We start from the raw sequence: 15,060 nt of genomic DNA, 5'->3' as shown, positions 1-15,060 counted from the left end.
ACAATTTGTAAACAAGAACAATGTTTCGTACCTACATCTTGAGAGTTACTGTTACAATTTGTAAACAAGAACAATGTCTCGTACCAACATCTTGAGAGTTACTGTTACAATTTGTAAACAAGAACAATGTCTCGTACCAACATCTTGAGAGTTACTGTTACAATTTGTAAACAAGAACAATGTCTCGTACCAACATCTTGAGAGTTACTGTTACAATTTGTAAACAAGAACAATGTCTCGTACCAACATCTTGAGCGTTACTGTTACAATTTGTAAACAAGAACAATGTCTCGTACCAACATCTTGAGCGTTACTGTTACAATTTGTAAACAAGAACAATGTCTCGTACCAACATCTTGAGCGTTACTGTTACAATTTGTAAACAAGAACAATGTCTCGTACCAACATCTTGAGCGTTACTGTTACAATTTGTAAACAAGAACAATGTCTCGTACCAACATCTTGAGCGTTACTGTTACAATTTGTAAACAAGAACAATGTCTCGTACCAACATCTTGAGCGTTACTGTTACAATTTGTAAACAAGAACAATGTCTCGTACCAACATCTTGAGAGTTACAGTTACAATTTGTAAACAAGAACAATGTCTCGTACCAACATCTTGACACTTACTGTTACAATTTGTAAACAAGAACAATGTCTCGTACCAACATCTTGAGCGTTACTGTTACAATTTGTAAACAAGAACAATGTCTCGTACCAACATCTTGAGAGTTACAGTTACAATTTGTAAACAAGAACAATGTCTCGTACCAACATCTTGAGCGTTACTGTTACAATTTGTAAACAAGAACAATGTCTCGTACCAACATCTTGAGCGTTACTGTTACAATTTGTAAACAAGAACAATGTCTCGTACCAACATCTTGAGAGTTACTGTTACAATTTGTAAACAAGAACAATGTCTCGTACCAACATCTTGAGAGTTACTGTTACAATTTGTAAACAAGAACGATGTCTCGTACCAACATCTTGAGAGTTAATGTTACAATTTGTAAACAAGAACAATGTCTCGTACCAACATCTTGAGAGTTACTGTTACAATTTGTAAACAAGAACAATGTCTCGTACCTACATCTTGAGAGTTACTGTTACAATTTGTAAACAAGAACAATGTCTCGTACCAACATCTTGAGAGTTACTGTTACAATTTGTAAACAAGAACAATGTCTCGTACCAACATCTTGAGAGTTACTGTTACAATTTGTAAACAAGAACAATGTCTCGTACCAACATCGTGCCTGTCGACGTCACTCGTAAATCACTGTCACTTTTACGCTTTTGCAATGTCAGTGTTACTCGTTTTCAGATAGTTGTTTCAATTGTCAATGCCAGCCCAAACATTTGCATACCGTTTAAGCATTACAAATAAAACACATTACTATTCTCTTCCTTTCGTGTAATGCTGAATTAAGTACAAACAACTGCGCACGCACACACACACGCACACACACACACACACACACACACACACACACACACACACACACACACACACACACACACACACACACAGTGCCTGTTCCAGTACTAAAAGTACCTTCCGCAGACCGCAGTGTCGTGCACTTTCCGAAATGGTGACTGGGGTTTCGCAAACAATACCTGAAAGGCAGCTGACATTGCTACGGTTGTGACGTCACACAGAAAAACCAATACATTTGGCCGGATAACAACAACCTCCCGAGAAGTAAACAAGAGAGAAATGTGCAGTTGTTTGTGTGTGCTGCGTGCCCCACAGACGTGGCTTTCTCAGTACACCTACTGACGTCGAGCAGATATCCCGACAGTTGTTTGTGTGTGCTGCGTGCCCCACAGACGTGGCTTTCTCAGTACACCTACTAACGTCGAGCAGATATCTCGACAGTTGGGCACAATGGCCACAAACTATGGGCCAGACTTTGTTCCGTTTACTTGGAGTGCAAAACTAACTTTAGGAAACCTGTTTTCTGCTCCCACTACCCTGGAAATCCATTATTTGTTGGCAGTTTTAGTTACGTCTCAGGGAAGCACCTCAGGGCAAAGATATACATTTACATTTTATGAGACGCGTATTTGAATAGAAGCAGAAGATGTAGTGTGACAGCTAAGACTGTATTGGTTACATTTTAGCAGTGTTGATCCCGAGTTTCTACTGCAAACAAAATATAATGGCAAAATCTCAAGTATGTGTTTGTCCCCTGATATGGACCACCTTCAAAAAACAGAAGAAAATAAAAGCTAAACTCTGGTTTCATTAATTCATTAAGAAGCTTGCTGGAAATAACCTATAACTAGCCCTCAAGCTTTAAAACAATAGTTACAAAATAGTCTTTTTTTCGTGGAAGTTGATAATTTTATTTATTTTCTCAAATTTTCTAAAGCATATTTGAATTAGTCTGACTTGCACACTAAATTGTATCATGTTATTTTGGGGCTTTTTACAGTGAATCGTGAAGGCCTCTTCACTGGTCCATATTAGGCGCCCAGGCTCCTAGTATGGACCAGTTATGATTGTTTTCTGTATTCAATTTCTGCACTCTGCTTTGGCTTTGTCAGTTTGTGAAGTGAAGCAAGGTTGATGGTGGATATTGATTAAAAAAAATGGTGGGGAAAGTGACTACTCCATCAGCCTAGTGATGTAATGCACCAAACTGATTTTTCGTGTTTGGCGCGGCGGCCTGCGATAGCAGTGTTGACTTTGCCCCGGTAGGAACGGTGTGTGCAGGTCAGTCACTTCATAGCTTACAGTGAAGGCTGTCACTTAGCTCAGCAGTGTGTGCAGGTCAGTCACTTCATAGCTTACAGTGAAGGCTGTCACTTAGCTCAGCAGTGTGTGCAGGTCAGTCACTTCATAGCTTACAGTGAAGGCTGTCACTTAGCTCAGCAGTGTGTGCAAGTCCGTCACTTCATAGCTTACAGTGTTTGTTTGTTTGTTTGTTTGCTTAACGCCCAGCCGACCACGAAGGGCCATATCAGGGCGGTGCTGCTTTGACATAAATTTTAACGTGCGCCACACACAAGACAGAAGTCGCAGCACAGGCTTCATGTCTCACCCAGTCACATTATTCTGACACCGGACCAACCAGTCCTAGCACTAACCCCATAATGCCAGACGCCAGGCGGAGCAGCCACTAGATTGCCAATTTTAAAGTCTTAGGTATGACCCGGCCGGGGTTCGAACCCACGATTTCCCGATCACGGGGCGGACGCCTTACCACTAAGCCACCGTGCCGGTCTAGCTCACAGTGAAGGCTGTCACTTCACAGCTTACAGTGAAGGCTGTCACTTCATAGCTTACAGTGAAGGCTGTCACTTAGCTCAGCAGTGTGTGCATGTCCGCCACTTCATAGCTTACAGTGAAGGCTGTCACTTAGCTCAGCAGTGTGTGCAGGTCATTCACTTCATAGCTTTTACAGTGAAGGCTGTTACTTGGCTCAGCAGTGTGTCCAGGTCAGTCACTTTATAGCTTACAGTGGAGGCTGTCACTTAGCGCAGCAGTGTGTGCAAGTCAGTCACTTCATAGCTTACAGTGGAAGCTGTCAGTCACTTCATAGCTTACAGTAAAGGCCTGTTCTCATAACCTCCCCACTTTCTCTATGTTTCAGGTTACGGGGGGATTGTGTCTGTACTGTGTGCGGTAAGAGACGCGCGCTGTAGGAATCTCGCCACGACACGAAGAAAGACAGGACTGTGAATGGAGCCAGAACGACGAGGCCTCCACGTCTACACGGTGATTGCACCAGGCTCCAGGTCGGATCGTTTCATCCCGTCACCCACCTAGACTCACCGAAGAAACTGCTGAGCGACTGCTGTGCGTCCCGAACCCTGTGATCCATAAGCATTCCACCCAGCCACCAGCAATGGCACAGATGGTGACCCTGCTGACGTCAGTGATGACCATGACGTCACTGTCCATTCCCATGTGTGACGCGTACCACGCGCATGTCATACTCGACCGATTACGGCGCACTTCTGATTTAAATAGCTCTGTGACGGCTGATCAAAAGAACGTGACGCACTCCCAGGCTGACCACCCCCACCGTGGCAAGACGCACTCCCAGGCTGACCACCCCCACCGTGGCAAGACGCCGGACAGGTCCACTCTGCTTGAAGCGATTTTCAGGCATCCAGGGAAAGACGTACGTAGATTGACCAACACCACCTCGAGGTCAAATTCTTCACACACACTTCCCGTGGCGCAAAGCGAGAACATGACTTACAGTTACACAACTAACAGCACGACGTGGGCGATACCAGTGCCAGACTCGGTCAACCAGACGGACTACTCTCTTCCTAATGGCACGACGGTCAACAAATCAGAGGACTCTTTTATTCCCACTACCGGGCGGAACGACACGGTGGTTAACGAGACAGTGGACAACTTTCTTCTGAACGGCACGGCGGTGAACAAGACAGGGGACTATTTTCTTGGGCCTTCCGGGCAGCAGGCCACGACAGCGAACAGGACGGGGAAGTACATGCCGGCCTCCAAGCAGAACAGGACGGGGAAGTACATGCCGGCCTCCAAGCAGAACAGGACGGGGAAGTACATGCCGGCCTCCAAGCAGAAGGCCGTGCAGCAGAGCGCGAGGCGGGTGGAGAAGGTGGTGCACGTGGAGGAGAGGGAGGCGGAGGAGGTCCGCTACGGGGTGCTGGTGGACGCAGGCAGCTCGAGCAGCAAGGTCAAGGTCTACAACTACACCCCGGGTAGTCTCCCCTCCCTCGTGCCCACCGTCCAGCTGCTGCTCAGTGAGCGCGTCAAGCCGGGCCTCGGCAACTACGTCACTAGCCTGCCTCTCCTGCCGCAATACCTCGCTGACGTCATCGGGCACGCTGTCGCCACTGTGCCGGAACGTCACCACCCCACTACCCCTATCTACGTCATGGCCACTGCTGGTGAGTGACTGGTTGCTGTGTCATGTCTGCTGTCCTTTCTGTCGTTCTCGTCAGCTACCTATACCCACTTCCACCCCCAACACATGTCCCACCCAACGAGGCCATCCTTTCTGTCGTTCTCGTCAGCTACCTATACCCACCCCCAACCCCAACACATGTCTCACCCAACGAGGCCATCCTTTCTGTCTTTCTCGTCAGCTACCTATACCCACCCCCAACCCCAACACATGTCCCACCCAATGAGGCTATCCTTTCTGTCGTTCTCGGTATCTACCAATACCCACCCCCAGCCTGTGGTCCACTTCATGCAAGCTGTTCATTACACCCCCAGCCTGTGGTCCACTCCATGCAAGCTGTTCATTACACCCCCAGCCTGTGGTCCACTCCATGCAAGCTGTTCATTACACCCCCAGCCTGTGGTCCACTCCATGCAAGCTGTTCATTACACCCCCAGCCTGTGGTCCACTCCATGCAAGCTGTTCATTACACCCCCAGCCTGTGGTCCACTCCATGCAAGCTGTTCATTACACCCCCAGCCTGTGGTCCACTCCATGCAAGCTGTTCATTACACCCCCAGCCTGTGGTCCACTCCATGCAAGCTGTTCATGTTATTTTGGGGGGAATGGGTTCTTTTTTTACACTGTCTTTTGGTTCGTTGCTTGTTTATGCCATTTTGTTTCCCTATAATTATATATATCTGGTTGAATCGTTTCACGAATTTTGCAATGAATATATGCATAAGTGATGCATACGTGACCAACCCATTGGGTATGAAAAAATAACCAATTATCCATCGCATGGCGAGACGTTGTACTCAAGAAGTGGTCTGTCTGTGTGTATGTGTCTGTCTGTGTGTATGTGTCTGTCTGTGTGAATGTGTCTGTCTGTGTGTATGTGTCTGTCTGTGTGTATGTGTCTGTCTGTGTGTCTGTGTGAATGTGTCTGTATGTGTGTATGTGTCTGTCTGTGTGAATGTGTCTGTCTGTGTGTATGTGTCTGTCTGTGTGTATGTGTCTGTCTGTGTGTATGTCTGTCTGTGTGAATGTGTCTGTCTGTGTGTATGTGTCTGTCTGTGTGTATGTGTCTGTCTGTGTGTATGTGTCTGTCTGTGTGTATGTGTATGTCTGTGTGTATGTGTATGTCTGTGTGTATGTGTCTGTCTGTGTGTATGTACAGGACTGCGGACCTTGCCAATGACGTCAGCCCGGGCGCTGCTGGGGACGGTGCGTGACGTCATGCACAACGTCAGCCTCAACCCTTTCAGTTTCCGTGACGACCACGTCAGCATCCTGTCCGGAGAGGAGGAGGCGGTGTACGCCTGGCTGGCTGTCAACTACATCAACGGCTTCTTCTCCTCCCGCATGTGAGTAGCTCGTTCTCACTGGGATGTCAGTCCTTCATATGATTTCACTGGCATAGACCACCGACCATGTGAGTAGCTCGTTCTCACTGGGATGTCAGTCCTTCATATGATTTCACTGGCATAGACCACCGACCATGTGAGTAGCTCGTTCTCACTGGGATGTCAGTCCTTCATATGATTTCACTGGCATAGACCACCGACCATGTGAGTAGCTCGTTCTCACTGGGATGTCAGTCCTTCATATGATTTCACTGGCATAGACCACCGACCATGTGAGTAGCTCGTTCTCACTGGGATGTCAGTTTTTCACATCATTTCACTGGCATAGACCACCGACCATGTGAGTAGCTCGTTCTCACTGGGATGTCAGTTTTTCACATCATTTCACTGGCATAGACCACCGACCATGTGAGTAGCTCGTTCTCACTGGGATGTCAGTCCTTCATATGATTTCACTGGCATAGACCACCGACCATGTGAGTAGCTCGTTCTGCCTGGGATGTCAGTCCTTCATATGATTTCACTGGCATAGACCACCGACCATGTGAGTAGCTCGTTCTCACTGGGATGTCAGTTTTTCACATCATTTCACTGGCATAGACCACCGACCATGTGAGTAGCTCGTTCTCACTGGGATGTCAGTCCTTCATATGATTTCACTGGCATAGACCACCGACCATGTGAGTAGCTCGTTCTCACTGGGATGTCAGTTTTTCACATCATTTCACTGGCATAGACCACCGACCATGTGAGTAGCTCGTTCTCACTGGGATGTCAGTCCTTCATATGATTTCACTGGCATAGACCACCGACCATGTGAGTAGCTCGTTCTCACTGGGATGTCAGTTTTTCACATCATTTCACTGGCATAGACCACCGACCATGTGAGTAGCTCGTTCTCACTGGGATGTCAGTCCTTCATATGATTTCACTGGCATAGACCACCGACCATGTGAGTAGCTCGTTCTCACTGGGATGTCAGTCCTTCATATGATTTCACTGGCATAGACCACCGACCATGTGAGTAGCTCGTTCTCACTGGGATGTCAGTTTTTCACATCATTTCACTGGCATAGACCACCGACCATGTGAGTAGCTCGTTCTCACTGGGATGTCAGTCCTTCATATGATTTCACTGGCATAGACCACCGACCATGTGAGTAGCTCGTTCTCACTGGGATGTCAGTTTTTCACATCATTTCACTGGCATAGACCACCGACCATGTGAGTAGCTCGTTCTCACTGGGATGTCAGTCCTTCATATGATTTCACTGGCATAGACCACCGACCATGTGAGTAGCTCGTTCTCACTGGGATGTCAGTTTTTCACATCATTTCACTGGCATAGACCACCGACCATGTGAGTAGCTCGTTCTCACTGGGATGTCAGTCCTTCATATGATTTCACTGGCATAGACCACCGACCATGTGAGTAGCTCGTTCTCACTGGGATGTCAGTCCTTCATATGATTTCACTGGCATAGACCACCGACCATGTGAGTAGCTCGTTCTCACTGGGATGTCAGTTTTTCACATCATTTCACTGGCATAGACCACCGACCATGTGAGTAGCTCGTTCTCACTGGGATGTCAGTTTTTCACATCATTTCACTGGCATAGACCACCGACCATGTGAGTAGCTCGTTCTCACTGGGATGTCAGTCCTTCATATGATTTCACTGGCATAGACCACCGACCATGTGAGTAGCTCGTTCTCACTGGGATGTCAGTCCTTCATATGATTTCACTGGCATAGACCACCGACCATGTGAGTAGCTCGTTCTCACTGGGATGTCAGTTTTTCACATCATTTCACTGGCATAGACCACCGACCATGTGAGTAGCTCGTTCTCACTAGGATGTCAGTTTTTCACATCATTTCACTGGCATAGACCACCGACCATGTGAGTAGCTCGTTCTCACTGGGATGTCAGTTCTTCACATCATTTCACTGGCATAGACCACCGACCATGTGAGTAGCTCGTTCTCACTGGGATGTCAGTTCTTCACATCATTTCACTGGCATAGACCACCGACCATGTGAGTAGCTCGTTCTCACTGGGATGTCAGTCCTTCATATGATTTCACTGGCATAGACCACCGACCATGTGAGTAGCTCGTTCTCACTGGGATGTCAGTCCTTCATATGATTTCACTGGCATAGACCACCGACCATGTGAGTAGCTCGTTCTCACTGGGATGTCAGTCCTTCATATGATTTCACTGGCATAGACCACCGACCATGTGAGTAGCTCGTTCTCACTGGGATGTCAGTTCTTCATATCATTTCACTGGCATAGACCACCGACCATGTGAGTAGCTCGTTCTCACTGGGATGTCAGTTCTTCACATGATTGCACTGGCATAGACCACCGACCATGTGAGTAGCTCGTTCTCACTGGGATGTCAGTTCTTCATATGATTTCACTGGCATAGACCACCGACCATGTGAGTAGCTCGTTCTCACTGGGATGTCAGTCCTTCATATGATTTCACTGGCATAGACCACCGACCATGTGAGTAGCTCGTTCTCACTGGGATGTCAGTTCTTCACATCATTTCACTGGCATAGACCACCGACCATGTGAGTAGCTCGTTCTCACTGGGATGTCAGTTCTTCACATCATTTCACTGGCATAGACCACCGACCATGTGAGTAGCTCGTTCTCACTGGGATGTCAGTTCTTCACATCATTTCACTGGCATAGACCACCGACCATGTGAGTAGCTCGTTCTCACTGGGATGTCAGTTCTTCACATCATTTCACTGCCCAGGATGTTAATCCTTCACATGATTTCACTGGGATGTCAGTCCTTCACATCATTTCACAGGCATAGATCACCGATCACGTTCGGAGACAGGCCTCTCGCTTGTGATTGGCCTACAATGCCACGTGTAGCTTGCCTCGACGTCTATCACAGCAGTACCTCACAGTTTGTGACACTGTGCAAACCCCTTTCCTTGAAAAAGGTGCGAGAAGAAAAACATGGTATTAATACATGACGACATCAACATCTACAGCAACGAGGGTTTGGGTTTAGGTTAAAGGGTTTATATCTAACAAAAATCTGTCTCAAACAGCCACAAGAGATATACAGTTCAGCTTGGGGGTTGTAATTCATCTTGAACACACGGCCAGTACAACTGGCCTTGACACGGATCGATTCAAGGGGGGCAATCTCGGTCATCTGAAAGAGGGAAATCCAAACGCAATCCGCCTTGTTCGATTTTATGGGCTTGGACGATAGAGAAAAATAAGAAAAGCAAAAGCTGGAGTCCAGTCTTGACGAAACTGCTATCAAGAACGCAGAATTGATTTTTTCTGAGTTTTTTTTTTAGCCCTAAGCGCCATGTTTATCGGAGCAGGAAACTCTTCCAGAGTGAGGCCCCTTTGTTGGTTTCACTGCGGTGAACAGCAGTTATGAGAAATTCGAAATGAGAAATGGCGCTTACGGCTAAAAAAAAAACTCAGAAAAAATCAATTCTGCGTTCTTGATAGCAGTTTCGTCCAGACTGGACTCCAGCTTTTGCTTTTCTTATTTTTCTCTATCATCCAAGCCCATAAAATCGAACAAGGCGGATTGCGTTTGGATTTCCCTGTTTCAGATGACCGAGATTGCCCCCCTTGAATCGATCCGTGTCAAGGCCAGTTGTACTGGCCGTGTGTTCAAGATGGTTGTAATTATGTGACCACACTCCGGAAATACCTTAAAATGAACGTGTGAGTGCTGAGTTTTTCAAATTGAAAACGGCTGTGTTTTGAGTGGGCATCCCAGACTGTAATTCGCATTGCGACGTTCTTTGTGCGAGTCATATTTTTCGCCCTGCCTTTTGACCCTGAGTATTGCATGCGCTATTCCCAGGGATACACATTTGAAATTAAGCCGAGAGCTGAAGAGTTCGTTTTGGGAGTTGAATAGATGACAACGCACACGAGGAAGGTTTTAGAATCAGTGTTTGAGCGTTCTATTGTTCAAATCTGAATGTTGTGTTTGATAATCATTGCAGACCGTGATATTCTCCAACGGATATTTTGTTTGTTTCTGTTATGCGGAGCGTTTTCGCCCTGTATGGCACAGAATGTGCATGCTTGAGCTAGACTGCATCATTGACTTTGACGGATGGGTAGCTATGAAAACAAAATAAATAATGATGACGACCAGAAGTCCTGACTCCTGACATGAGAGCTGGGCGAAGCAAACCGCTCGCTGAATAAAATTCATTTAATTATTTGGCATTGTTTCGGAGCAATTTTGAGCCGAAAATCGTAGCAGGTGTTTCTAAATGTCAATACAACGAATGTCCCCTGAACTTTTTAAGGTCCAAATCGTCAGAAATCTTTCCAAAACGGCGCCTTCGGTATACTATCTTTAAGGAATAGCCAGAACTAGCATTATAGCCACCCTGGCAGAAGCATCATAGCAAGTATCAGTCCAGTGTTTGTTGGGAGAGCAACTGGAGCGAGAGAGAGAATCAGATGGGACAGAGTACGGGCCGACATATCTACATGCATCACACAAGGGGACCAGTATTGAAGACAGAAGCATTTCAAGTGTTTGTTGTGACAGGGATGGTGTAGCGAATTATATAGCGATACAATCTCTGGCTGGAAGAGCAGCGAGAGAGAGAGAGAGAGAGAGAGAGAGAGAGAGAGAGAGAGAGAGAGAGAGGGTGCACTGAGAGAGAGAGAGAGGGTGCACTGAGAGAGAGAGAGAGAGAGAGAGAGAGAGAGAGAGAGAGAGAGAGAGAGAGAGAGAGAAAGAGAGAGAACCAGTGTAGAAGACTGTGGCAATTCGGTGTTTGTTGGGACAGAGTCGATAGTGTTTCGATACCATCTCTGGTTGGGCGAGCAGAGACAGACAGAGAGAGAGAGAGTGTGTGCATCGGACGTACTGGCTGACATAATCACGTGCATCACAACGCTGTGGCCGTACTGAACACTCTCCCATATATCCAGTATACCTCTGTGCTGCTCTCTTTTTACATTTAGTCAAGTTTTGACTAAATGTTTTAACATAGAGGGGGAATCGAGACGACGGTCGTGGTGTATGTGTGTGTGTGTGTGTGTGTGTGTGTGTGTGTGTGTGTGTGTGTGTGTGTGTGTGTGTGTGTCTGTGCGTGTGTGTGTGTAGAGCGATTCAGACTAAACTACTGGACCGATCTTTATGAAATTTTACATGAGAGTTCCTGGGAATGATATCCCCGGATTTTTTTTTCATTTTTTCGATAAATGTCTTTGATGACGTCATATCCGGCTTTTTGTAAAAGTTGAGGCGGCACTGTCACACCCTCATTTTTCAATCAAATTGATTGAAATTTTGGCCAAGCAATCTTCGACGAAGGCCGGACTTCGGAATTGCATTTCAGCTTGGTGGCTTAAAAATTACTTTGGTCATTAAAAATCTGAAAATTGTTAAAAAAAATATTATAAAACGATCCAAATTTACGTTCATCTTATTCTTCATCATTTTCTGATTCCAAAAACATATAAATATGTTATATTTGGATTAAAAACAAGCTCTGAAAATTAAAAATATAAAAATTATGATTAAAATTAAATTTCCGAAATCGTTTTAAAAACTATTTCATCTTATTCCTTGTCGGTTCCTGATTCCAAAAACATATAGATATGATATGTTTGGATTAAAAACACGCTCAGAAAGTTAAAACGAAGAGAGGTACAGTAAAGCGTGCTATGAAGCACAGCGCAACCGCTACCGCGCCAAACAGGCTCGTCACTTTCACTGCCTTTTGCACTAGCGGCGGACTACGTTCAATTTCATTCTGTGAGTTCCACAGCTTGACTAAATGTAGTAATTTCGCCTTACGCGACTTGTTATATTAATGTTTCTACTTTAAGTATGCCTATATCATTTACAATACTATTTCTAAGTGTATTTTAAACAACTTTTCTATATAACAATTCCCTCTTTAAAATGCATACAATGTCTGTGCTGCTCTCAGCTTCCCGCCTTTATTTCATTTTCAGAATGTCTCTCTGGCTTGTGCTCACATATAGATATCAGCCCCGTTCACTTCTTATCACCACCAGTGTTTACGGGCGTGGGGGTGAGGGGGGAGAGGGTCTGGGTGGTGGGGCGGGTGCGGATTGTGCATGCTGCGAATTTTGATTATGACAGAGGTAGCGTGTAGTTTCTGTCAATCTGGTGCGTGTGTGTGTGTGTGTGTGTGTGTCTGTGTGGGTGTGTGTGTGTGTGTGTGTGTGGATGTGTGTGTGTGTGTGCGTGCGTGTGTGTGCGTGTGCGTGTGTGCGTGTGTGTGTGTGTGTGTGTGTGTGTGTCTGTGTGGGTGTGTGTGTGTGGCCAGATTTCAGTAATTGACTGACTGAATTATCCTTACACAATATTCTCATAACGTTGCAATTGTTGGCGTCGTGGGGTTCTGTTCATTCAATACTGCGACGTTATCATGCCCCCCCCTCCCCCTTCCCCTCCGCCTCATACTGCTGTCCCCTGATTGTCTAAGTCCTGTGCTCGTGGTTACCAAGACAGCTTACCGGTGTTCAGTCGCTTGTCGCTATGTGTGACGTGTGTCTCGTGCACTGCCAGTGGGTCACCTCGGGTCAATGACACCGGAAAAGGCGCTGGGCAGCAGCCGACAACAACGTTACACAAGTTTGACGTATCCCCCTACCCCTGCACGACACACCGTCCCGTATCTTGACGGTCCCCCTACCCGTGCACGACACACCGTCCCGTATCTTGACGGTCCCCCTACCCCTGCACGACACACCCTCCCGTATCTTGACGGTCCCCCTACCCCTGCACGACACACCCTCCCGTATCTTGACGGTCCCCCTACCCCTGCACGACACACCGTCCCGTATCTTGACGGTCCCCCTACCCCTGCACGACACACCGTCCCGTATCTTGACGGTCCCCCTACCCCTGCACGACACACCCTCCCGTATCTTCACGGTCCCCTTACCCCTGCACGACACACCCTCCCGTATCTTGACGGTCCCCCTACCCCTGCACGACACACCCTCCCGTATCTTGACGGTCCCCCTACCCCTGCACGACACACCGTCCCGTATCTTGACGGTCCCCCTACCCCTGCACGACACACCGTCCCGTATCTTGACGGTCCCCCTACCCCTGCACGACACACCGTCCCGTATCTTGACGGTCCCCCTACCCATGCACGACACACCCTCCCGTATCTTGACGGTCCACCTACCCATGCACGACACACCCTCCCGTATCTTGACGGTCCCCCTACCCATGCACGACACACCGTCCCGTATCTTGACGGTCCCCCTACCCATGCACGACACACCGTCCCGTATCTTGACGGTCCCCCTACCCCTGCACGACACACCCTCCCGTATCTTGACGGTCCCCCTACCCATGCACGACACACCGTCCCGTATCTTGACGGTCCCCAAGGCGGCGTGTAGCTGTCAGCAGGGATGTAAGTCAGCGCCACGGTATCAGGGGCGTGTAGCTGTCAGCAGGGATGTAAGTCAGCGCCACGGTATCAGGGGCGTGTAGCTGTCAGCAGGGATGTAAGTCAGCGCCACGGTATCAGGGGCGTCAGGTGCATGCCAGGAAGATCACGCCAAAGCCCCTAGATACAGGCCTTGATGACGCCAAACCCTTCAACGTTGATTATGTTGTGACTGCATCGCGAGGAAGATCACGCCAAAGCCTCTGTGTCGATGCAGGCCTTGATGACGCCAAAACCTCTACGTTGATTATATTCTGACTGCATCGCGATGAGGCACGCCCTGCCGACGATAAGCTCCCCACAAAGCTAAACACACCCGCACGGAAGCCGTCAGGTGAAGGAAGCACCGTGTTGACAGATAGAACTCGATACAGAAGGGAAGAAGCTGAGATGGTTCCATGATTGTGTCGTTGCTCCTTGCAGTGGGTGGGGGGAGGGGTCAGTCTCGTCTCCTGCTGCTTGCCTCATATCATCAATCAATCAATCAATATGAGGCTTATATCGCGCGTATTCCGTGGGTACAGTTCTAAGCGCAGGGATTTTTATTTTTTTATTTTTTATTTTTTTATTTTTTTATGCAATTTATATCGCGCACATATTCAAGGCGCAGGGATTTATTTATGCCGTGTGAGATGGAATTTTTTTTTACACAATACATCACGCATTCACATCGGCCACCAGATCGCAGCCATTTCGGCGCATATCCTACTTTTCGCGGCCTATTATTCCAAGTCACACGGGTATTTTAGTGGACATTTTTATCTACGCCTATACAATTTTGCCGAAAGACTAGCACTTGAACCTAGGTTAGGAAAGGGAGGAGAAAATTGCTAACGCCCTGACCCAGGGTCGAACTCGCAACCTCTCGCTTCCGAGCGCAAGTGCGTTACCACTCGGCCACCCAGTCCACAGCCATGCTTGTATCTGAAGTAGTCCATATCATGTGTTGGGGTCATTGCCCTGACGACGACCCAGCTCCACTTGAGACCCAGATCATTATATCATAGTGATGACGTTCAGGTCACTGCCCTTTAGAGCTTTCAGAGAGTTACCTTCCAACCTGAGAGGTGAAGAGTTCCAGGAAGATTATGGTGTTCACTGAATACAGGGTTATTCCCCGAAATCGGCGTATGGCTGCCAAAATGGAGGGTTAGTTAGTTAGTTAGTACAGTGTAAGGTTCTCATTCTTGCAAGGTAACATGCAGATAGCTGGATTTTTTGAGAGCCTTTAAATCATAGCTTACTTCAGATACAAGCATGGCTGCGGAGAGGAAGTGTCTTAATGACGCAACCCAACACAACAACTAATAAACAACTAATACAATCTACAT

The 15,060-nt window shown here is 47.2% G+C and overlaps 1 protein-coding gene across 3 annotated transcripts in view; it reads left to right on the top strand.

Annotated features, from left to right (window-relative positions):
* Positions 1–15,060, top strand: part of LOC138952809 (ectonucleoside triphosphate diphosphohydrolase 5-like) — a 77,795-nt gene that overhangs the window by 24,701 nt on the left and 38,034 nt on the right. For all 3 annotated transcript variants that reach the window (XM_070324542.1, XM_070324543.1, XM_070324544.1), the window contains 2 exons: positions 3,605–4,895; positions 6,072–6,258. In XM_070324542.1, the coding sequence (XP_070180643.1) occupies positions 3,860–4,895; positions 6,072–6,258 (1,223 nt within the window). In that variant the 5' untranslated portion in view covers positions 3,605–3,859. The remainder of the gene's footprint in view (positions 1–3,604; positions 4,896–6,071; positions 6,259–15,060) is intronic.

The sequence above is a fragment of the Littorina saxatilis genome, linkage group LG17 (genome assembly GCF_037325665.1).
Source record: "Littorina saxatilis isolate snail1 linkage group LG17, US_GU_Lsax_2.0, whole genome shotgun sequence".
NCBI classification, from domain to species: Eukaryota; Metazoa; Mollusca; class Gastropoda; order Littorinimorpha; family Littorinidae; genus Littorina; species Littorina saxatilis.
Note: the sequence above shows the minus strand (reverse complement) of the source record. Positions and strands in the feature narration are given on the sequence as shown.